Source organism: Heptranchias perlo, chromosome 38 (assembly GCF_035084215.1).
Source record: "Heptranchias perlo isolate sHepPer1 chromosome 38, sHepPer1.hap1, whole genome shotgun sequence".
Taxonomy (NCBI): Eukaryota; Metazoa; Chordata; class Chondrichthyes; order Hexanchiformes; family Hexanchidae; genus Heptranchias; species Heptranchias perlo.
The window spans coordinates 7,445,909-7,469,250 of NC_090362.1; the positions used below are offsets into that span (position 1 = coordinate 7,445,909).

General features: G+C 42.4%; 1 protein-coding gene across 1 annotated transcript in view; it reads left to right on the plus strand.

The window, feature by feature from the left end:
• The window catches only part of ptpn9a (protein tyrosine phosphatase non-receptor type 9a), a 159,933-nt gene that overhangs the window by 116,345 nt on the left and 20,246 nt on the right, over window positions 1–23,342 (plus strand). The window contains exons 8-11 of the mRNA XM_067973358.1: window positions 6,960–7,050; window positions 12,898–12,967; window positions 18,156–18,234; window positions 21,340–21,490. Of these exons, the coding sequence (XP_067829459.1) occupies window positions 6,960–7,050; window positions 12,898–12,967; window positions 18,156–18,234; window positions 21,340–21,490 (391 nt within the window). The remainder of the gene's footprint in view (window positions 1–6,959; window positions 7,051–12,897; window positions 12,968–18,155; window positions 18,235–21,339; window positions 21,491–23,342) is intronic.

The window sequence follows — 23,342 nt, forward strand, 5'->3', positions numbered from 1 at the left end:
GTGTACAGTCATAAAACCGGCTTCCTTGTCCCTACAGCAGAATCTTAGGCCTATAATGCTGTCGGCTCCTGGAACCTGGGCTTGTTTACACTGTGGAATGCTGCCAAGGAAGGAGACCCAGGGATATGCAATCAGCTGCACTCCTATGGTATGAAAGCCACTTGTGATGTCTTCAATAAATCTTCAAACAATGGCAACTGTTAACGTAGTACACCGTGATTGTGTGCAACTAGGTCAGTTTACCAGGTAATGATAATTGGCTTTTGTACTAGACATTGACAGTGGTTGATTCAGTTCAGTTTCAGAAGCATTCAGGTAGCCAAGAGAAAAGCAATAAATGCAGGTTAGCAATGAAGAAAAGAATTACAGATCCCTAGATTTACAGACTGGTGCTACATGAATTAGAGGTCAGTCTGTTTATAGATTTTTTTTATTTTTAACCCATTCACAACAAATTCCCATTACCTTAAGCAAGCTTACTTATACTATGCTACTGATGTGAAATGTTTTACATGTTTTTCTGGGAACCTAGTGCATGATACTAAGGTATATTGTGCAGATATTACCCAGTGAAAGCTTTATAGTTAAAAAAAAATGTTTAACGGTTTACATGATTACATAGCTTCCGGGTGGGGTGGGAAGTGTATATATTTTGATGCACAAGGCACCGCAACTGTGAAGGACAGGCTGGATGGACCAGTGGGTCTTTTGCGGTCCATCATTTTCCGTACAAATTAGAAAAATGAGCATCATCCGTCAAATAAACTGTTCAGTTTGTGCAGTGTAGATTTGAAACTTGCTATGTGTTGGTGAGGGGAAGAGAGGGGTGAGGAATATGTCACAGGTATGGCAATATACATTCAGCAACACAGAAGAAGGCACTTGCTAGTTAAAAGAGCGCTGTTATTTTCTGGGACGTTCTGATGTTATCAAAAAATTTGACAGTAATGGATGTATTTTTACTTTGAGGATGCTTTCCACAGGGGAGCCCTGCAGTCAAAAGTTCCTCCCAAACAATACTGATTTAGGAACTTGCTATGGTGGTTGAACCCATATCATCGCTCCCTGTGCAAAATCAGACATCCGTTGGATTTGGAAGCAGCATAAAGTACTGTTTACTTTTAGTCTGATTTTGTCGTTGGGAAGCTATGGCTCCAGAGAGATCCTGGCACAAGGAAGTTACTTTACATCACTGTTTCCGTGTTGTAAACAAACACTTCGGTGTGTTTACACAGCACTGATAGAATCCGTTAACCTAAACTATTTTTACATATTTTTGCAAGCGACATTCTTGTTTTATATTCTCGCTGCAGGCTGCCCAGCTGGAACCCTACAGGAGACATTATTTTTCAGGCAAGTTTCAAGCTGACAGCACGTACACACGGATAGTGGGGTTCAGCTTTGACCGTGCTGTGATCAGAGATGCCAATCTGTCCTCAGTAAAATCCAGCTGTCTGATGTTTCTTGACAGTTCTTCCTAGTTACTAAAGTCTGAGTTTGGAAGGTTGAATTTTACTAAGACCATTCGGCATCTATATATTACTGAAGTTTCCTTGTTGAAGTGTGCACATTTTCTGCTGTAGAGTGTAGAATGTCATTCCTTTGGAACCCTTTTTTAATATATTTTCTCCGATTCCTTCTATTGTACCATACACTGTAGCCTAATAAAATAAGGTGGCCACATGCTCACCCCCATCTACCATACCCTTCTGTAATTGGTACATGTACACTGAAGGTACAATAGGACTTGACCCTTCACCTGAAGAAAATTTCACAAATGGCAAACTTCTAAGATCTGTATTTTCAAGGTATTAGCTGATTCGAGTAATTCAAAGAGGCAAATGTGAGAAATCAGAGTAGGTTTCCTGGACTGGGAAGTGTTTTTTTTGTGTTTTCTATTCTGCAAGCCTGCCTCATCCCGTCATCTCCCTAAATCCAGTCATGAGGCAAGTTATACAGGTCGAGTCTCACCACAAGTGAAATAAATCCACAGCAACCTGTTTTCTGTTCCCGTAGACTGTTATGCAATAGTGGCGTTATTTTTAAGTGCTGTCTGTGTTTTGGGTTCTCTATATTCCTCTGTGAGGTCAAAGAATGACATTTCTTGGTGTAAAAAGGAGAGCTAGGTGACTGTGACGCTGCAAAATTGACCTTGACATGAGGGGAATATGCACATTGGATGCGAGAAATGTTGGTTGACTGAAGTCTGTGTTGGTCTGTCAGAATTGGGGGGGTGCAGTGGAGGAGAGACACTGCACTAGAATCAACTTTCCATGGCTTGCCTTCGAGCAGTTGGATGCCTTAAAAAGGGGATTTTTTTTTGTTGCTTTTATGGAGGCTGGAATACCCTGGAGTTGGGGGTAAGATTTTTGTACCATGTGTTTTATTATTTTAGAATTACTTGTAAAATGTGTTTGTTTTTCCAACTTAGTGCATATTTAGTTTGTTTATTTCTGTACAAATACTTTCTAAGTTTAAATGTCAGGCAGTTGAGACAGACACATTTCTAGTTTGGGTAGAGACTATTTGTTTTCATAAATGTACACAGTTGATTAGTATGTATTCCATATGTGCTACAATAATTGAGCTCGAGGTTCACTGGAGTTCTATACTTGATGTGTGGTTGCACTGTGGTTAGTATGTGTTTAGTAATCTTGGAAACTGAATAATTAGGTAGCATAGTGTGGTGTGAGCTTACAATTGTTTCTAGTAGTAGTTGTGGTCATATGTTGAGGAGTGAGAGCTGCTGTTGGGTTTGGTTCGTAATGATCCAGGATGTTATAATGCATCTTGCTTTGCTTTTATACAGATGAAAGTTGTTGCTGCTAACCTTGTGATCCCAGTATTAATTATGTGTCATCTTTTTACCACATTTGAAGAATAGATCTAATTGTTCCTACGAATGGACTGTATGTAAAAAGGTTTCTTTTTCATATTAATCCATTTCCAGCTTTATTGAGATCATCTTAAAATTTACTTTGATTTGGGAGAAATAATTCACTGGGAGATAAGGGAGGAAAAAAGAACTTGCATTTATATAGCACCTTTCATGTCCTCAGGACATCCCAAAGTGCTTCACAGTTGATGAATTACCTTTGAATTGTAGTCACTTGTTTTGTAGGCAAACGCAGCAGCCAACTTGTGCACAGTAAATTCCCTGCTCTTTGAATAGTGCTGTAGGATCTTTCACATTCACCAGAACAGGCCGACAGGGCGTCGCTTTAACACCTCATCCAAAAGACACCACCTCTGCCAATGCAGCACTCCCTCAGTACTGCACTAAAGTGTTAGCCAAGGTTATGTGCCCAAGTCCTACATTGGGGCTCGAACCTACAGTCGCCTAATTCAGAGACAATAGTGCTATCAGTGAGCCAAGCCGATGCTGAAGAGGGGAAGAGACAGAATAAGAAGAATGAGTTTTAAATACCACAGTGTACATTAATATTGTCTTGGCTGTATTTAGTTTGCAGGTTCCAGGTTGGTTGGGGTAGGAGTGGCTGATTTTAGGAGACATGACATGCTAGTGGTGTTCTCTAGTATTGTAATACACGTTCATAAATGCTTATTGTACATCAATAATTAGTATGTAGTAATGTAGTATTCCAGTTCCTCTGCTTTCTGCCTTGCTCACTGGGCAGATTCTTGGCTGTATTAGTTTGTTTGCATGTTGTTCCTGAAGATGAGGATTATCCTATACTGAACCCAACAAATACAGCTCATTAAGTGAGAAAGAATGAGGAATAGTATTCTTCATGTGAGTCACGTCAGTTGGACATTAAATTAGTGAAAAGTAAATGCAAAACAGATCTTAAATAAAAAATCTTTATTCAATGAAGGAATGTTTGGAATAATTACTAGGTGAGGTTGTGGAGTCAAAGACATCGGGGGCAATGTTAGACTGAGTGGGATAGATTTTTTTTCTTAGTGGGCCACATAATTTATTCAGTAGTTTATGTTCCCCATCTTCCAAATTAAAACTTGTCTGTTAAACTGTAAAAACCATAGCACGTAAATTAACTGAGCTTACAAAATACCATACATTTGCTGATATCAACCTCAAAATATCTGCAAGACAGCAGTAAAGGAACCAGATAATTGTAGGCACTTAGTAGGCTTATGAAAACCTGTACCTGTTGATTTTCAGAGGACTGTTCCAAAATCTTCATTTCCTACCAAATTAAAAAAGAAATTAATACAAAAAAAGTATAAAATTAACGTACATCTGTGGCTGTATAAATCTACGGCTGCTTACGTCACTAGTCTTTGGGTCTGCTCAGGTTTATCATTATTTTATATCAGATCTTATGTACAAGAGATCTGCAAATACACATGGGCACAATTTTACAGAATGTAGCCAAAAATAAATTTTGTACTCCGTTTTCAGGTATTCAATTGCTAGATGCTTAAAGAAATCAAGCACAGTGTAAAATAAACATCGTGACACTACCATTCTATACAAAGTAGAGATCCATGTTGACATAGCTCCTATAGCAGAAATTACATTTACACATATTATCTGAATTATTCCAAACTTTGGCCCAGGGCCATATAAGGCCCCCCAAGCTCTGGTAATCTGGCTCTCGATGCCTAATCAACTCCCCCCTCCTGTTTAAGTTTTTATTTCTTACTGTCTGGCTGGTCCTGTTTGAATTTTTTTTTTGGCCTGGAGATTTGGAAAAGATGGTGTTGGCTCATGGGTAGTTCAACCCTAAATCAGAACACCAAGATCTGTTAGCATCAGCATCTTGAGATATGCAAATTAATGGAACATGGATTTAAACTTCATATGAGCCTCCCTGAGGCTTGAGGTATACAACTATATGGCCAACAAAGACTAAAAGCTTGAATACTAGTGGGACGAGCTCAGTTGAGCTGAAGAGCCTTTTCTCATTGTTGACTTTCTCATTTGTTTAGTTCCTCTGTGGCTCTGCTGGGAGCAGGAGGGAGGGTGGCTTTCAGGGTGTAGTGGGTCTATGTTACAAAACACTGTGTCCCTAGACTCAACCGGCATAGGAAATCCAATAAGACTGACACTAGGCCGTAAATATAACTCTTTATTTTTGTGTCTGAAGAAGAATGGACTGTGGCACATATTTTGTAAGATAAGTCTCGTTTTGAAATGCTCTTTAGATTGTGGTGGTTGTTTTTCTTGGTTAACTGGGTGTCTAATGCCCACAAAACCCATCACTACGTTCAAGAGTCTCTAACTCAGACTGCTGTGAAATCTACACCTTACCTGTAGGGTTTCTGTTTGCCTGATATGGACTGCACACACCCTGTCCATAGGGGCACATCCTCCTTAACCATGTTGGGATAGCTTAGATGTGGATTGGCAGAACCTAGGAACTTCCAAGTACGCATAGGGGTACTGCTGACCTTTAATCAGCTAAAAGTGCAGAGCTTACTAACACGGAGCATTGATGAGCTGACTACTGCTTGCCCAGCTTGGACAACCCTACCTGTTAACCTATAACTGACTGGTGCCCGGTGATAGGTCTACTCCATCAGGGCTCCTTAGTGAGGCAGGCTGGCTGGTCCACAGTGTTCTGTCTAGTTTAGGTATCAGTTACTGAGTCTATGATGGGAGAGTTACTTTGGTTCTGAGCTTCACTTGTCAGGCATGTCACCTTGCGGCAGCTTCAGTTTCAGACACCCATCCCCGACCAATACAGAGCAAGATCAAGGACACTACTTGACAGTGACTGAATAAGTGAAAATCAGTTTTTACTGTACATGGTTTAGGATTTTTGTTGGTGTTTTGGGGATCATATTCAAGCTTCTACTGGGACTCTGAAAATTAATATTGCACAGTTAAAATAAGGGTGACACCATGTATAGAATTGTGCATCTTAAAAACAAATGAGTATGAAACAGTGGAATTAACTAAAACTGAAACCCAACAATATAGTTCGTTGTATTCTTTTTTTACACAATTTGAGTTTGCAAATAAAATCAGAAGTGAGCTCGTAACAGGAGGGGAGAATAGACATCAGAAGGAACGCACTGCTAAACACTTAGGGGACCACAGTCCATGGAAATGGCATTTTCACTATTTTATACTCTTGCAAGTCAGCATTACCCCTTCAGCTGTCCTCATCATTGGACTCATTGTTTGATTTGTTTGGCATTGCCATGACACTAAAGCACAGGGCCAGCTGGAAACAACTCTCTGATTCGCTACAAATGCCATCCCAATAACATGATGCCTATCAAACCTTCTATAAAATGGAATAAAGCCAGAAAATGCTTCAAACACTCAGCTAGTCAGGCAGCATCTGTGGAGAGAGAAACAGAATTAACATTTCAGGTCGATGACCTTTCATCAGAACTGGAAGAAGTTAGCGATTTAACAGTTTATAAGCAAGTATAGAGCCAGGAAAAAGTGGGGTGGGTGGATTATAAAATGGAGATCCCTCCAGCTTTGAGGATCCAGATTGGTAGGTGGTTACACTTGGAGCCAATGTGACTCACTGACTTACCACAGGAATTGCATAAACGTCTGGAGGCTAAGCAAAATATCACAAGAATTGCACCAAAAAAATAAGTTACTGAATCCTTCCTGTAGAAATATTTAGCTCATTCCTTCACACAGTAACTGATTAGGAACAGCAAGAGTCCAGTTTAAAAGAAAAAATTAAGTGCAATGCACTGTACACAGCCTTAAATAAGGAAGCCTCGAGCTCCTGCAAGACTCCCAACGCCTCCAAAACTCGGAATGTCTGACCACATTCTACAATGGTCAAGTCATTCTCTACAACGGAGAGGGAGAATTTTTTGCTCCCGACCTGCTGTAACGTTCTCCGTGGTAGCTGGCTCAGAGAGCCTTTGGTAGAGATCCCAGTCGGGTGCTCCTACTTAGAGAAGGCCTGTAATCAAGGAAACGGGGGGATGGAGGGAGTTCGATACCCGTACAAAACAATGGTGATTTTTCTCTAATGGTGTCTTTCCTTTCCACATAGACAGCCATACAACCAGCAGAAGAATCGATATGGGGATGTGCTGTGCTTGGACCAAACTAGAGTGCCATTGAAGTCCCTCAATCATGATGAGGTAGGAGAAGGAGGCTCCTGAAGCCAAAGGGCTGAAAAATCACTTGGTTCCAGATGGTGGAGGAGTGAGATTGGGTTTGCCTTTTAAAAAATTTTCTCTCATCCTGCCCACCCTTCCCTCCAAACTGCTGCCCTTACCTTGCCTGAAGGTTGGCCAATGCTCAGCTGCCTTAATCACCATTCGGATCAGCTGCCAGGCAATGGGATTTTTTTTATGCCCCGGCCTTGTGTTGTCACTACAGAGCGAGTGAAACTCTCCATTGAGTTCAGATGAGACTGGGATTGAAATACCTAACACCTCTCTCTGAGCACTTGGTGTTCTTGGCAGCTTTCAGTGTATTCTAAGTCTTACTACTTCTGATACCCGTGGAAAAATACCAGCGGAAATCAAATCACTGGTGTGACAATACCGCGATAGTGACATCGCAAAATGGTTTTAATTAACTTTCGCGGACTACAAGAAACCTTCCTTTAGTCCAAATGAAAAGTTTATATGAGTGTTTGTTTAGGGTTGGAATGTGTAATGAGTACCAGTGAAACGCAATGGACATCAGCTCGTCAGACTGCTGGTTGGCCAGAGAGATTTATCACAGCCCAGCACTCTCCGTGACCCAGCTTTTTGTCTGTAATTGGGAGTTTTTGGGCTAAGTGGTGAACTGTACAAAGCAATGAGAACACTTGGGAATTCTCAGTGTTCTCGAGACAGATTAAACAAGAGCAGGTGTTCTTTTATTCAGTGTTAGAATCTTCTTTCGAGTACTCAAAAGACCAACTGGAAAGTGAGAGTTACTGTCTTGAATTAATGAGATTTTCTGTGAGTGACTGGTATTAAAAAAAATTACCTCTCCGATGTAGTCGAAAGACAGAACATGCATTTATGAACACTGCATAAAGTCACCGAGGGCATCCCAAAGTGCCTCACGCAGTGAGTTGCTGTTAAAGTTGCAGTCACTGTTGCGATGTCGGCAAATGCAGCAGCTGTTTAAGGGCCCACAAAAGGCAAATGAGATGATTGACCAGTTCACGTATTTTTGTTGGTATAGGTTGAGGGAAGAATTTTGGCCAGGGCAGAGGAAGAACTCTCTGCTCTTCTAGTAGTGTTACACTCTCACAGTGACAATGTATATTAGTATCTGTATATTAGTGCTGCTGCTGGCAGTAGCCCTGATTTATGCTGTAATGCTAATGAGGCAGACCTACTGCTGCCGCCGGGCATTGAATCACCTCGAGAAGTGGCTTTCCCAAGTCTCCAGAGCCAGCTGTTCTGCTGGTGACGAATGTAAACGCCTGGCAATAGTACCGGCTGCCTTTTGTTTCTCTTTTCCTGGTCACTGGCAGATTGAGTGGGGAAAATCGGTACAGGCCGATTCAACAATGCCCATGGCTAGAAAATGAAAGTCAAGGTAATGAGTTAAACCTGAGCCTTGTCCAATAACAACAACTTGCATTTATATAGCACCTTTAATGTTGTAAAATGTCCCATGGCGCTTCTTAGGAGCGTAAGCAGACAGAATTTGACACTGAGCCGCGGAGACATATTAGGACAGGTGACCTGAAGCTTGGTCAAAGAGCTAGGTTTTAAGGAATGTCTTAAAGGAGGAGAGAGAGGCAGCGTGGTTTCGGGAGGGAATTCCAGAACTGGAATTGTCCAGTATGCTGTGTGAAGAGGATCCAGATACTGTGTCCCAGAAGGGTTATTAAATCTCCTCATTGTGTGATACACTGGCATGACTGATTGATTGTTTGCTTATTTTAATGCATCAACTACACCTATTTGTAAATATCCGCTTGATAAGAGTTTACTGTTTACTTATTTGTCTTTCACATTTTATGAGATTGTTCTTCTCTAGGTCTGTACTTGTCTTATAATTTGCTAATGTTTTATGTTGCTTTCCTCTTCTCAAATATCCAATGCTTCAAAGACTAACAGGCTTAATAAGCTTAGACTGCAATATATTTTCCTATTTCTGCAGTTGCTAATATTTAACTCGCAGAAATAGTTGAGTCCAGCCCCTGCCTATCCTGTGTGTCTGTGCATTTCCTCTCCCAAAGCCAGTACACGTTTTCAAATCCTAGTTGCCTCATTCAGGTCCTAAGGATTCACACTTGGTGTTGCTCGCAGCTGGAATTTCTCTCCAATGAGCTCAGGCATCATCCTTTTGCTGCTCATCCTCTTTTACTAAAAGCTTGTCAGGAGCAGAGCAAAGTTATTGGGGTTAGAACCTTGTTCTTGTCCAAGTTCATGGTCTTTCACTTCCTCCTTCCTGCGTTTATTCTTCTGGTAGTTTACCTGGGATCTGATCCTAATCAGAACTACCATTCAACCTGGCTAGTGCTTTGCCCCCTTTATGTCCAGTCTATACCACTACTTTTTCCAAAATCTGTTTGTTCCCAGTCCGATCCGATGTTCTTTCCAGCATTTCTTTTCAGAATCTTGCTGCCACTGCATTGCACTCCATGATGTAACCCTCCTGTTTTGACCAACTTATATCCTGATTGAATCCCACCTTTAAGAGCACCAAACGCCAAGTAGAAAACACTTAATTCAGCTGCCTGGGTTAAATTATCAAACGTTCAACATAGTGTTAGTGAGATGGAAGAGCAGAGTTGTGGCGCCATCTAGCAGTATCTGAGGGCTAAAAACACCGTAGCAATTAACAAATCGACCATAAGGACCTTGACCTCTACACTAAAACCAAGAGTTCCATGTTTGACGATATCTGCTTTTGAAAAATGTAATAGTGTTTTTCAGCCCTTATTACTATTCCATTTGCCTCCTTATACATGTTACAAATACAATGTATGTATAATAATTTAGCATCAAATGTTTTTAATTTGTTCTTGGCCAAAACACCAAACAATTTTCTGAATGAGATATTTGAGTGAATGCCTAACCTTTCTGAATGAACAAAATGTTTGTTGTTTTACAAATCCATAAAACTATTAATTGCAGTATTTTTTAAAATAAATATTAGTTGCCTGCATATTTCTGACAAAGCATTAGAAATTGAAGTTTCCAGGGCATGTGTCGGAGGATAGTAATAAATCTGGAATATGTAGCCCTGTCAGACGTCATTAGCTTGGGTGAAGGTACAGGGGAACTAGAATTATTATCCCCAAATTCCTGGGCCTAAGGGGTCAGAAGGTTTTAGTTTAGCAGTGAGTGGGAAATTTAGGGTGGGTCCTTATACTGTTGGGTCTCCACCCATTTTAAGTTATGAGAATGGGTGCTGGCTGCCCTTCCGTCATGACATCAATCAAAGAGGCAGGACTCGTGGGTTGATGCCACTCCACCAGCGATCCTGCCAGCTCTGCTTTCACTAGGGCTAAGGGAACGTGTACCTGCATGAAGTAGGCATAGGAGCATAGGAATAGGCCATTCAGCCCCTTGAGCCTGTTCCGCCATTCATTGAGATCATGGCTGATCTGTATCCTACCCCCATCCACCCACCTTGGCTCCATACCCCTTAATACCCTTGGCTCGCAAAAATCTATCGATCTCCGATTTAAAATTATTAATTGAGCTAGCAGCTACTGCTTTTTGTGGGAGAGAGTTCCACACTTCTACCACCTTTTGCGTAAAGAAGTGTTTCCTAACTTCTCTCCTGAATGGCCTGGCTCTGATTTTAAGGTTATGTCCTATTGTCCTAGACTCCCCCACCAGCGGAAAAAAATTCTCTCTTACCTACCCGATCGATTCCTTTCAAAATCCTAAAATCTTCAATCAAATCACCCCTTAACCGTCTATATTCCAGGAAATACAAGCCTAGTTTACATAATCTTTCCTCATAATCTAACCCTTGGAGCCCTGGTAACATTCTAATGAATCTGCACTGCACCTCTTTCAAGGCCATTATATCCTTTCTAGGGTGTGGTGCCCAGAACAGTTCTCAGTAATCCAGATGTGGTCTAACCAGGGCTTTGTATAACTGTAGCAAAACCTCCTCCCCTTTATATTCTAGCCCTCTAGTTTTTAATTATTTTTTGTTCCTGACCACTACATTTTCGTGATCTGTGTATGTGGACCCCTAAATCCCTCTCCATCTTTAAGATCTTCCTTTGACCAAGCTCATGTTCACCCCTCCCCCCTTGATATCTCCTCCTTTGGTTCAGCGTCCTATTTTTTGACCACACTTCTGTGAAGCACTTTCGAGACATTTTTCAACATTAAAGTTGCCATATAAATAGAAGTTGTGGTTGCACCTTTTTGTTTGTCTCAAAACTGAAATGTTATAATGGAATAATCAGCAATACATTCTTATTGCTGATATTTTGCTCAATAAATGAGGTCAGATCTGAAGAGGCTATTTTGGTGACTGCCTTTTCAAGAGGAATGGGCAGATGAAGCCTGCTTTTCCTTTGTCACTTCCTGTTGCCACCACTAGCAGGAAGCGCAGCTACAGCCTCACCCCCAGGTTCAATCCCAGTGCTAACTTTATACAAATGCACAATCTTGTGGCTGATTCTACACTTTTACACGTTTTCCTCTGGTGCCGCACTGAAAGGTCACATGTTATTTATACAGGAGTGTTGCACCTTTTGCAAAACAAGATTTCCTTATTACAACTCTTACCAACTGAACTCTATTTACCCCTGGTCAGGAGTCAAGATTTTGTAAAACACTCCCACTTCCTGTCACGTGAAAGTTCAGTGGCTGTAGTAGCCGTGGTGACACTGATTAGAACCCAGGTGCAAAGTTTCACTGATTTACAAGGGTCCTGACCCTAAGACCATACCTCACCTAAGCCACTCCAAGATATACCCCCAAGTCAGCAGATGTCAGATTCTGCCCACAAGTTTTCAAGGATGTTTGGCCACTCGCGTTGAGCAGCATCGCGAGAAAGAGAAAGGGAACGGCACGCTTTCCATCTCGTGTAGAATGAGTGTGAAAATATCCTTTTGGCTGAAAATGCGTCGTCGGCAATAATTCACCCAAAGGGTTTGGGTGATTTTTTTTTTTAAAGCACAAAAGTGAAGTGCATAGTTTGCTGGTAGAAACTCCATTGAATCGTCCTACTATCTAAAATAGATAAGGACAACCCATTTTAAAGATAATAGTCCCTGCTTGGCTGGTTGAATACTGATGGAACACCTATAACCTGGTGCAGAACATCGATAAGAAATAAAGAACAAACAAACATACATTTATATAGTGCCTTTCACATCCTCGGGCCATCCCAAAATGTTTCAGCCAATTAATTACTTTTGAAGCTGGTTATAATGCAGACACACACGGCACAAAGTCCCACAAACAGCAATGAGATGAACGAGTGGTTAATTTGTTTTGGCGCTGTTGGTTGAGGGATAAATGTTGGCTGGGAGAACTCCCCAGCTCCTCTTCGAATAGTGCCGTAGGATCCTTAACATCCACCTGAGAAATCAGTGCAGCACTCCCTCAGTACTGCACTATGTGTCAACCTCGATTTATGTGCTCAAGAGTGTGGGTCATTACCTCATGACCTTCTGACTCAGAGGTAGGAATGTTACCACTGAGCCAAGACTGATGCTATAACTTGGTGCAAAACACCTAATACGGTACTTTTGTGAGCTAAAGCTGCTGGCATAGTGGACTGAAACTAGTTACTAAGCTGATCAAAGGGCTGTAAGTTCAGATAAATTACTATGTAAAGGTGGATTTCATTCTAAAAAAATCATTAAAATGAAAAGTTCCTTCTAATTACAATATTTTTTTGGGGCAACAATTTCATGACATTAACTCATTTTTACAGTGACTCTGGAGCACCCCGATGAGAAGGATTTGCAATTAAACTATCCCCTGAAATGAAATTGCTTGTTAAATTAAAATGTTTGCATGTCAGGGTAACCTATAATTTTATTCTTCCTGTAGAGGACAGATTACATCAATGCTAGTTTCATGGATGGTTATAAGCAGAAGAATGCCTACATTGGCACACAAGGTAAGGACTGTGACAAAACAGAACAATTCTGCCTTTTATTTCATATAATAGCTAGACTTAAAATGGAGTCTTTCCGGAGCAAATTTCAGAATCAAAATGTAAGACTATCCAGGTTGTTTGACCTGGAAATTAATCAGGATAGTAGTGGTGATGGTACTAGATTAATAGAGGTCGTGAGTTCAAATCCCACCATGGCAAGTTGTGAAATTGAATTTAATTCAATTATCAAGTTGGGAGAACTAGTCAAGGAACAGCCTCACATAGTCGTAATCTTAGAATCTTGTCTATCAGCCAACAACTCAGACTCTTCCATCATCAGCTCTGAGTACATCCTGTCCAACAACAGGATAAACCCACCAGAGATGGGTTACAGTGGTAGAGGGTTGGGTGGTTTTGGCCCTGAAAGTCCTCAACATTGACTTCAGATCCCATGAAGTTTGACGGCTTCAGGTCAAACAAGCTCAAGGAAACCACCTGCTGATTACCACCTACTGCCACCCTCAACTATTGAATCAATGCTCATCCATGTTGAATATCATTTTGAGGAATCTCTGAGGGAAGCAAAGGTAGGGGACTTCAGTGTCTACCACCGAGTGGCTCAGTAGCACCACTACTGACTGAGCTGGCTTAGTTCTGACTGAGCCTGTGTCGGGTGGTGAGCGAACCAACATGAGGAAGTGATCTACTTGACCTCATCCTCACCAACTTACTTGTCGAAGACGCATCTGTCCATGATAGCATTGGTATGATTGACCGCTCCACAGCCCTTATGAAAATAAAGTCTCATCTCCACATTGAGGACAGCCTCCATCATGTAGTATGGCACTACTACTGTGGGCCATCAACAGCAGCAGAATTGTATCCATTAGCTGGAGTCATACCTAACAGAATGGAAGATGATTGTGGTTACTGGAGGTCAGTCATCGCAGCTCAGGGAAGTGACCATCTTCACCTACTTCATCAGTGACCTTCCCATCATCATAATGTCAGGAATGAGGTTGTTCGCTGGAAATTCCATGGTGTCCTGCTTGATTCACAACGACTCTAATAATGAAGTAGGAAGCCAGCCTACAACAGGACCTGGATAACGTCCAAGCTTGGGCTGACAAATGGCAGATAACGGTCACGCCACAAGTGCTAGGCAATGACCATCTCGATCAATAGAAAACCCAGCCATCATTCCCTGCCTTTCAACAGCATCGCCATTGGGGAGTCCCCAAAATCAACATGTAGTGAAACACCAACTTAACTGGACCTGCCATATCAACGCCATGGCTACAAGTGCAGGGCTCGGTACTCTGTGGTCACTTCCTGATGCCTCAAAGTCTATCCAACATCGACACAACTCAAGCCAGGAGTGTGATGGAACACTCACCACTTGCCTGGATGGGTGCAGCTGCAGCCACACTCAAAGCTTGACATCATCCAGGCAGAGCAGTGTGCTTGATTGGCTCTCCCGCCACTGGATTCGTGTCCATTGAGTGTTCATCCCCAGCGTGTTGTGGCTGCAGAATGTATGATCTGCAGGATGCACTACAGCAACTCTCGAAGGTTACTTCAATATTCCCTCTTCCCTGCAACCTCTGCCACTGAGACCGACAAGAGCAGCACTGTTGTGGGAACACCATCACCTCCATGTTCCTCTTCCAAGTTGTATTCCATCCTGACTTGGACATGTATCTTTCACCGTCACTGGATCAATAGCCTGGAATTTCCTGCCTAACACTACCATCACCATCGCCACAACAACTGCAGCATTTCAAGCAAAAGGCTCACTGCCGTCACCTTGGGCTAACTAGAGATGGGCAAAGAATCCAGCCTGTGTCACCCGCGTCCTGAGAACAATTTTTTTTTTAAATGAGCTCCTTGTGTGGACTGATTCTAATTTTGTTTTTAAGTATTATGCTGATTCAGTATCTTGCTGTGTTATTTAACTGGGTAAATGAATGAGTCTCGAATAGAATTACTTTGCATGCATTTGTCTAACAGCATAGTTTATGCTCTCCTATGCTTTAGAAAGGGACAGGTGAGCATTTAGGTAGATCACGTATTCTCCAGCGATCAATATATCGCAGTTAGAGGTTGATTGTTGAACCTGTACTTGCTAAGCCATTCACAGCACTTGTCAGGATGTAGATTTGGATCACAGGATATTCTGCTTATGGAAACCACCTTTGCACAACTAGAAGTGTTGGGGAAAAGTCTGAATTGTAACTGAGAAAATAAATCCCTTCCATTTGTCTGAGTTTGGAATGTTATGTTTTGGGCGCAGCTTTGACATGGGTTTAGCTAATGGCATTGTGCTTTAGTTAGTGGTGGGGATCTTCATTCAGTAGCTTGTTAACACCTTGAAATGAGGCCAGTCTTTAGTCGTAGATACACTACAATGATCTCTGGCTGAACTCCTTTGCAATAGTTGGCCATTGGTACTACAGAGGTGCAAAGACCAGCTGGTTCATCTAGCCTGTCCCATAAAATTGTGATGCCTTATGCATCACATCAAGCAACTCCTTACTCACTACGTGCCTTTCTGGGAGAGGCTTGTCAAAGCTGACTGAGTTTCCTTATATTGTTATACTTGAATGCACAAAAGTCTGTTCATTTTAGTTGTAAAATTACTTGGCATTAGGTTACACAGAGCTTACTAAATTATTAATATGAAAAAGTACCAATGACTCAGTGCTTCAGTTTTTCAAAGTGTAGCCAAGAAGTGCCACTATGATGTAGATTTATGTTCTTCAGACAAAATGTATTTTTCAGAAATATAATTGTGACCTTTATCACCCACACGTAGGACTTGTTAATGGCTCTCTTGAATGTGGAGGCGACAATGCCAGGAATTGTTTCAGGCATTGAATGATTACCAGCAATAAGAGTTGTCATTTACCCCAGTTACTCAGAATGAACAGAAAAAGATAGACTTCACTTCTTAAAAAAAAAGCAACTGCTTTTAGTCGTCTTAGTATTTAAGTTGTTGAGCAGGTTTCATTCCGTCTCCTTCGCTTTTCCTCCATGTGACAGTGGACAGGTCCATTTTGGAAGTGGGAGAAGAGAAACCACGAGGACATTGTCCATTCATTAGTTTGCAGAATGGTAGCCCTAAGTGTGCCCCTATTCTTGTGTTGTTTAAGTCCCATACCCTAAGGCTGCCAGTTAGTTCTTAAATAAAAACAGAAAAGGCTGGAAACACTCAGCCGGTCAGGCAGCTTCCGTGGAGAGAGAAACAGAGTTAACGTTTCAGGTAAATGACCTTTCATCAGAACTGGAAGAAGAGATTTAACAGTTTTTAAGCAAGTACAGAGTCAAGGAGAAAGGTTGGGAGTGGGTGGGGGAACAAAGGGAAAGGTCTGAGATAGGGTGGAGGGCAGGCGTGTTTAAATGACAAAAGGGGGTGATAATGGGACAAGTAAAGAAGCAAAAGGTGGGTCCAGAGGAGGTGTAAATGGTTACAGCAGAACCATTACCAGCATTTGCTATCTGAGAAAATGGGAGTAGTGGTTATGATCTAAGTTCTTTTCTTACTTCAACTCCCACCTGTAGCCCTCTATCACAGCTGGGGTAAAAGGTTACTTGACTTTTGTCTCACTGTTTTTCAGTTTGGTGGTTTTGTAGCCATTTCAGTCTCCAGTCTGTTGAAATTTGTGAATTAATCAATGTCTTGATGTTGGACCTTGGCATTTCTAGTGACCGTTTTCCCAAACGTGTTCTGGTTGAAAAAAAATATTTTTGGGCCACTTACTCACCGGGCTTCAAACTTAATGAATTCTGTCGGCCTTTCTGCTACAGACTGTCACAACCTGTGTCTTTATTGCCCTATCAGTTTGACTTCACTCATACACATCTTTTGTATGGAAGGGAAATTTCAAGGTTGACTTATCAACACAGTCGTAAGAAAGGATACATGCACTACAGATTAAAGAGAAAATAGCAGCATACTAAGTCTTGGTTCTGAACTGACTCAGAGTTTTAGTTGAGGCAGGCTGGGTCCACCTTGTTTTGATGAGGTTACAGCATTGACCTTATCGTTGACTCATGAACCTTATTACCACCTCCTCAGTCCCGTCTCTGATGCCTCAGCATCAACAGGTGTTTGAACAGTCTTGGTTTCTTGCAGTACCTGTTGTAAGATCTGTCTGTTGAGCTCCAGCACACATGGGTATCAATGTTTCTTCATAAATTCTCCTCATTCCCCTCTGAAACTGAGCATCTTACAATAAACCTGTCTACAAGGACCAACAGAGAAAGGCTTGTATTTTTTTTATTCGCTCATGGGATGTGGGCGTCGCTGGCAAGGCCAGCATTTATTGCTCATCCCGAATTACCCTTCAGAAGATGATGGAGAGCCTTGAACCGCTGCAGTCCTTGTGGTGAAGGTTCTCCCACAGTGCTGGGCATGTATCATTTCCTAGGTCTTCCTCTCAGGTTAGATCTGATTTGTCAGATGGACAGTCCCTGCTTGATCATGCTCTTGAGATCAACAGGCTGGATGCTAAGAGCCCCCATATCTTCAGTAGTGGCATCCTTCCTAGTCTTCAGAACAATCTTCCAACCTTTAATTCATATAACGGAACATAGAAGACATCTGATACTATGGAGTTAGGGCAGCCATTTTGACTTGCTTTGATTTATTTTGTCTCCAATCACTGCTATACCAGATCTTCACCCTGGCTATTATAGACATTTCAAGCCTACCATCTGATTGCTGATGAAGCTGCCGGATATGTGGGTGCTATATGAAGCGCCTTGTAGGACCTGCATTAAGTGATCTGTAGTTAAGCTGCACTTGATTCAGTAGCACAAAATATGTTCAGTAGATGCTACGTTATAGATAACACTTAGTCCGTGTGATCTCCTGGACTGGTTTCGATTTGTCTGAGGGGGTTGGAGAGGAATTTTCCAGATTATTTTTTCCCATATTGCCCCTTGGTTTTTGCCACTCCCAAGAGATTACATGGCTGCCGGGGTTGGTTGGAAGTGTCCAGTCATGATGCTCCAGGAAATGTGGGGCAGGCTTGATGGACCAGCTGGTCTATTCCTGCCTATTCCTATATTTGTAAGTTACGTTGCCTTAGCAACAGGAGGCAGTCTGTACACAAAGCTGTGAATAGGCCTGCTGTTCTTCAGTTGTAAAATCCATCCTACCATTTCCTTTCTTTTTAAACTCTTGCCCTTTTATTTTCTACCATAGGACCTTTAGAAAAGACGTACAATGATTTCTGGAGAATGGTATGGGAACAACATGTCCTGGTTATTGTCATGACAACAAGGTAAGTGGAACTGCTTCAGTGAAAAATAATGCATTTTTGTCCATAGTCGTCTTGGCTTGTGCAGTTCTGAAAGCTTTAATTTCTTGGCTCCAAGAAATATTGATGTTCCAGCTGTATATGGTGTACTCAAATGATCAGATTTGTTTTTGCTTAACGATGAAAGCAAAACTACTTTAAACTGGTTGCATAAATCATTACTCTTTATTTGAAAGTAACTGTTTTGTTCTTTGGGGCAATTCCTTACCATTAGTACTCCAATTGGAATTTAATCTCGTCACTGGTCTTGCTCTCAATACACGTGGGCAGGGAGAGCAAGAGGGAAAGAAAGGTGTGCTTAGATAGGCATTTCACATTTAAAAGTTAACACTTGATGGAACAAAATAGTACTTTTTAAAAACTTTGTGTAGTTTTTTAAATTGCTATCGACATAAGAATATATTTGTTTAAACAATACCTGAGAGCACCGCAGGTTCTACTGTTCTGCCTTGCTCGATGTCTCCTCCCTGGATCCCTATGGTTTACAAGAAGAGCTGTTTGTCACGATCTTATCCAGGGGTTGTGCTGATGTTGGTGAGGGTGCAGTCCCTGAGGGCTAGGATCTTGGTCTTTACTGTGCCCAATACTATGGAGTCTGCATTCTTGCTGTTCCCAGTTTGCCGGACCTTGGAGTCGTTTGTCGTGTGGATTTCTGAGCTGGCACTCTTTACGAATATTTCCTACTGCTTCGCCTCACCTTCTAAAGGAGATTTTAACGATTAACGGTGCGGCCCATGTGTCCTTTGTCCGTCTAGGGATTTGCAGGTTTCTCTTTCCTCCCCAGGTGGAGAACTTTCATTTGGCATCCCAGTTATAAATTTTCATTCTCCAATGGTGACTTTTGTATGCCTCTGCTCTTCAGGAATGGCTTCTGTGTTGTTAGTGGTTGTGGCACCAGCGATGGCCTTGTACTCCTCCACTGTCATGCCAATCCTTCTGTTACTCCCTGTGACGAGACTTCTTCATTGCCTGACTCATCAAGTCACCTCATCAGACATGGGCTTAATACGGTTGCTGGGCGCTTCTTGTGTCTTTAACTTCTTTGGTATCCTGGACATAAAGGAAGTTTTGCTTTGTCCAGACCTGCTTCGTTGCACAGGTTACGGCGATTCTCTTGCTGTTCTCTGAGCTGACCTTGTTACAGTTCTTGCAGGTCATACATCGGCACGATACTGTAATTTGAGCTAGTTTTCCACAGGTGCTGCACTCTCGTATGTGCTTCGTAGGTGAGGTGCCACCTTGCACCTCAATTGCAGAGTTGTTGGGGGAGTGAAGAATTCCTCAACTACATCGATCTGAAGCTTGACTTCGACTTGCTTTTTTTTGTTTATGTGCCAAATGTGTTCCACAAGCCAATCCTGTCGCTTTGTCACCCCAAAGCTTTTTTAGGAACATCAGCACATAAACAACTGGTATGTACGGTACTTTTGACAACCCCAGCAATCTACATTACTACAGTGACTACACTTCAAAAGTACTTAATTGGCAGAAAAGCTCTTTGGGACATCCTGAGGTCGTGAAAGGTGCTATATAAATTCAAGTCTTTATTTCTTACTTTGGAAGCAGAACCAGAGGCTCCACCAGGGACTTTGTTGCCTCCTTCTCACTCCCTGTACATTTTCAAGAGTTTTATTGAATGTGATATCAAAACAGCAATTGTTGCAAGCAGAACATGGCCTCCGGTACAAATCAGCATTGCTCCAATAGGGCTGTCTTCACGAAGAGGATGAGATCAGAGGTTTGGCTTCATCCTTGTCCCTCACCATGAGTCCTACTGAACTGACCCACAATTAAGTGCTGACGCGATACATAAAGTTGCTGGACCTTCTGCTAGTTATTGGACTTCGGCTGAAACCAGCATTGGCGTCCATCTGAAACTCAAACTTGCTTTCCCCAGGTATTAAGCTGAAGGTATCCAGGATCCACAATATAAAATCTACACTTCATCTTGTCCAGAAGTCAGAGACGTGATTGAACAGGATACTTTGCATTCTGACAAGTTCAGAGAGCCAGTTTTCCAAATGTCCTCAATGATACACTACCTGGTTCCACTGAACGGTCATGATTTGGATACATAATGTGAGGGGAAGAATCGACCTTTGTCATCGGTCCATTTAGAGCATTGGGAAGAGACAAAGTTAGTTGATCTCTGGTACGATGGTAATAGGGGCCACTATACAGCCCGGGAGCCCTGAAGCTATAAAAGAAAAAATGGGGCATGAGTCCCATTCGTGATCGCTATCAGGTGATTTCAGTTGGAAATTGGACATGTGGGGACACCTGGTGAGGGGATCAGGATCTGCACTGATGCCACACTTAATCTCCTGATGCTCATTGTCTAGGCCCACTGGAAAGAACGGGGCACTGAAGAGTGAATTAGTACCGAACAAGGCCATTAAATGGGGTACTGGAGGGTAACCAGTACCCATGAAACCATGTCTCAGCATGGATCAGTCATCTCCGAGCAGCAGAGGGGATTTAAAGTGCATTCCCGAATTTAAACTCCGGTTGATAGAATTGAAATCTGCAGTTGCTAGAGAGACTTGATGTCTGTCCCCTTGTTGCCTGTCCCTCTGCTGGATGGGGTTAGTATGGCAGTGTCTGTCCCCTTGTTGCCTGTCCCTCTGCTGGAGGATGCTGGTGTAGAGGGGTCAGTCTCCTGGTTGTGCTTTGCTGGAGGAGATTGTTCTGGAAGAGTTTCTTTCATTGCCCCCCCACCTCCCCGATGTCCATGTTGGTTGATTTGTATTTTTGCTTTGCCTGAGTGGAATCACCTTCCCTCCACAGAGGGACCAGCTGAGAATCGGCACACTCCATGTGGGAATTTACAGCAGCGAACCAATATCCTACCCATGGCCTAGGACATTGGAACAGGTTCTGTGTATGAAAGTTTTGTCCTTTTATATAAATATAAATATACTATATAAATTACTATATATATATATATATATAATATATATATATATATAGTAATCCAGTGGCTATAAAGTTTTTTTTCTATTGGCCTGTATTCTGTACTATTGCCTGCTTGGTGTGATTTCTAATGGTGTTTTTTTTTTACTGCTTTAGGATTGACGAGAGTGGCAGGAAAAAATGTGGTCAGTACTGGCCTCTGGACCTGAACATTCAGGGGAACTATGGACTTATTTCTGTCAAAAGCATGGCAGTAGAAAGCTTTAAACATTATAACAAAACAACACTAGAGATTCAGAATGTAGAGGTGAGGGATCATTAATTTCTGCTTTACACCGGTTTAAAAATGTTAATTAAACAGTTGACTGGGTTGGTGATTGAGTGGTTGTTGAATACTTGAGCCCCACTGCCACCTGTCAATCAAATGTGCTTGCTTTTGTTGGATCTGCTTTAATCCTGGAACCCTTCCCCTTTGGTAGATTGGATAAGAACTGATTCAGCCAGCTTGATCTCGCTCAGCTTGTACAGTGCTTCCTTGGCACTCACAAATAGGATTGATGGTGGACATGTAGTCTATGAATCAGAAAACCTTGCCTTTATAGCCAGAATATTAGCGAGAGGAGACTTGCCTTGGTTTCAAGTAGACATGTTAAGTTATTTAGGCTGTTGCTTGCCATTTCTCGAGTACAGTATTGTTAGTTATTGCCATGAATCATCATTACAGCTTTTCCTCCAATTGTCTTTGCTGGTTTCCTCCAGTGTTCATGATGGGAGTGTGTGTATATCAGGGGTATTTTTAAAAAATTCATTCTTGGGATGTGGGCGTTGCTAGCAAGGTCAGCATTCATTGCCCATCCCTGGTTGCCCTAGTGGTGGTGAGCTGCCTTCTGGACCCTCTGCAGTCCGTGTGGTGAAGGTGCTGTCACAGTACTGTTGGGTAGGGAGTTCCAGGATTTTGACCCAGCGACAATGAAGGAATGGAGATATGTGTCCCAAGTCTGGATGGTGTGTGACTTGGAGGGGAACGTGGAGGTGATGGTGTTCCTGCGTCTGTTGCCCTGGTCCTTCTAGGTAGAGGAGGCCGCGGGTTTGGGCGGTGCTGTCGATCTTTGATATTCCTCCTGTCTGCTGGAAAGAGAGGAAGACGAAGGACTGCAAATATGATAACTGAGGTCTTCCTGTAGTGAGAAGTTAGCACTGGTTTTCCAGCCCAGATGATCAATAGCGCTGGTTTTCCAGCCCAGATGATCAATAGCGCTGGTTTTCCAGCCCAGATGATCAATAGCATTGGTTTTCCATTGCTTTGAAAGCTGAGTGTTTTCCATTGTAAAATGGTTTGCAGGATTGATGTTTGGGTGTGCCAGTGGTCCCGAGAGATCCCCTATCAGAACGCTGGCTTTGCTCCTGTGATGGCTCAGTTGGTAAGTACGCTGCTGATTGTGGAACTGAGCGAGGCAGCTCCCAGATCCCTGGTCTGTGCTGAGTTAGCCGGGGTGGGGATTGGATTGAGTGGTGTGAATAGCCTACTCAAAGTCACTGCATGTCAAACATGCAACGAATGGCACCGTGGGGTCAGGTAAGAGAGAGTAGCTGGCACCCTTAACACTGTACCATGGCAGGAGTCCTCACAGGTGAGATGGGGAGGAATGGGTCTGCCGCTGTCTCCAAGGGTACAATCCAATATGATTTAAAACAGATCCACTGGGACTACAGGCAGCTCCAGGAAGGTAGAAGTTTGAGCTTACTGAATGCAAGATATTATAGAAGCGATTCCAAGAAGATCTTGGATCCAAGTTTTTGACTCATGATTTAATCATGTATTGAATGGAGCAATCTGAGCGTGAGATGTCTGTTGGGTTGTGCTGGTCAGGGTTGCTCATCCAGCTGTAAAATGACAAAAACCCTGATTTTGGGAAATTGAGTTGTGAATGATGAGTCACTGTAAAAAGATCCCTCAGCTTGGTTCAAACAACAGTAGAAACTGTCTGCCTGCTGGGGTGTTCGTCTCCCAGACTTGTTTTCCCCTTCAATTTTTGTCCCTCCTGCCGTGCTAGACGTTGTCCCCTTGACTGCCAGGAGCCCTTTGGTTCCTTGCCCAGTGGCCATTCATTATGTGTGAGCCTAGACAGTGAATGTAACAAGTTATTGAACTACATAGA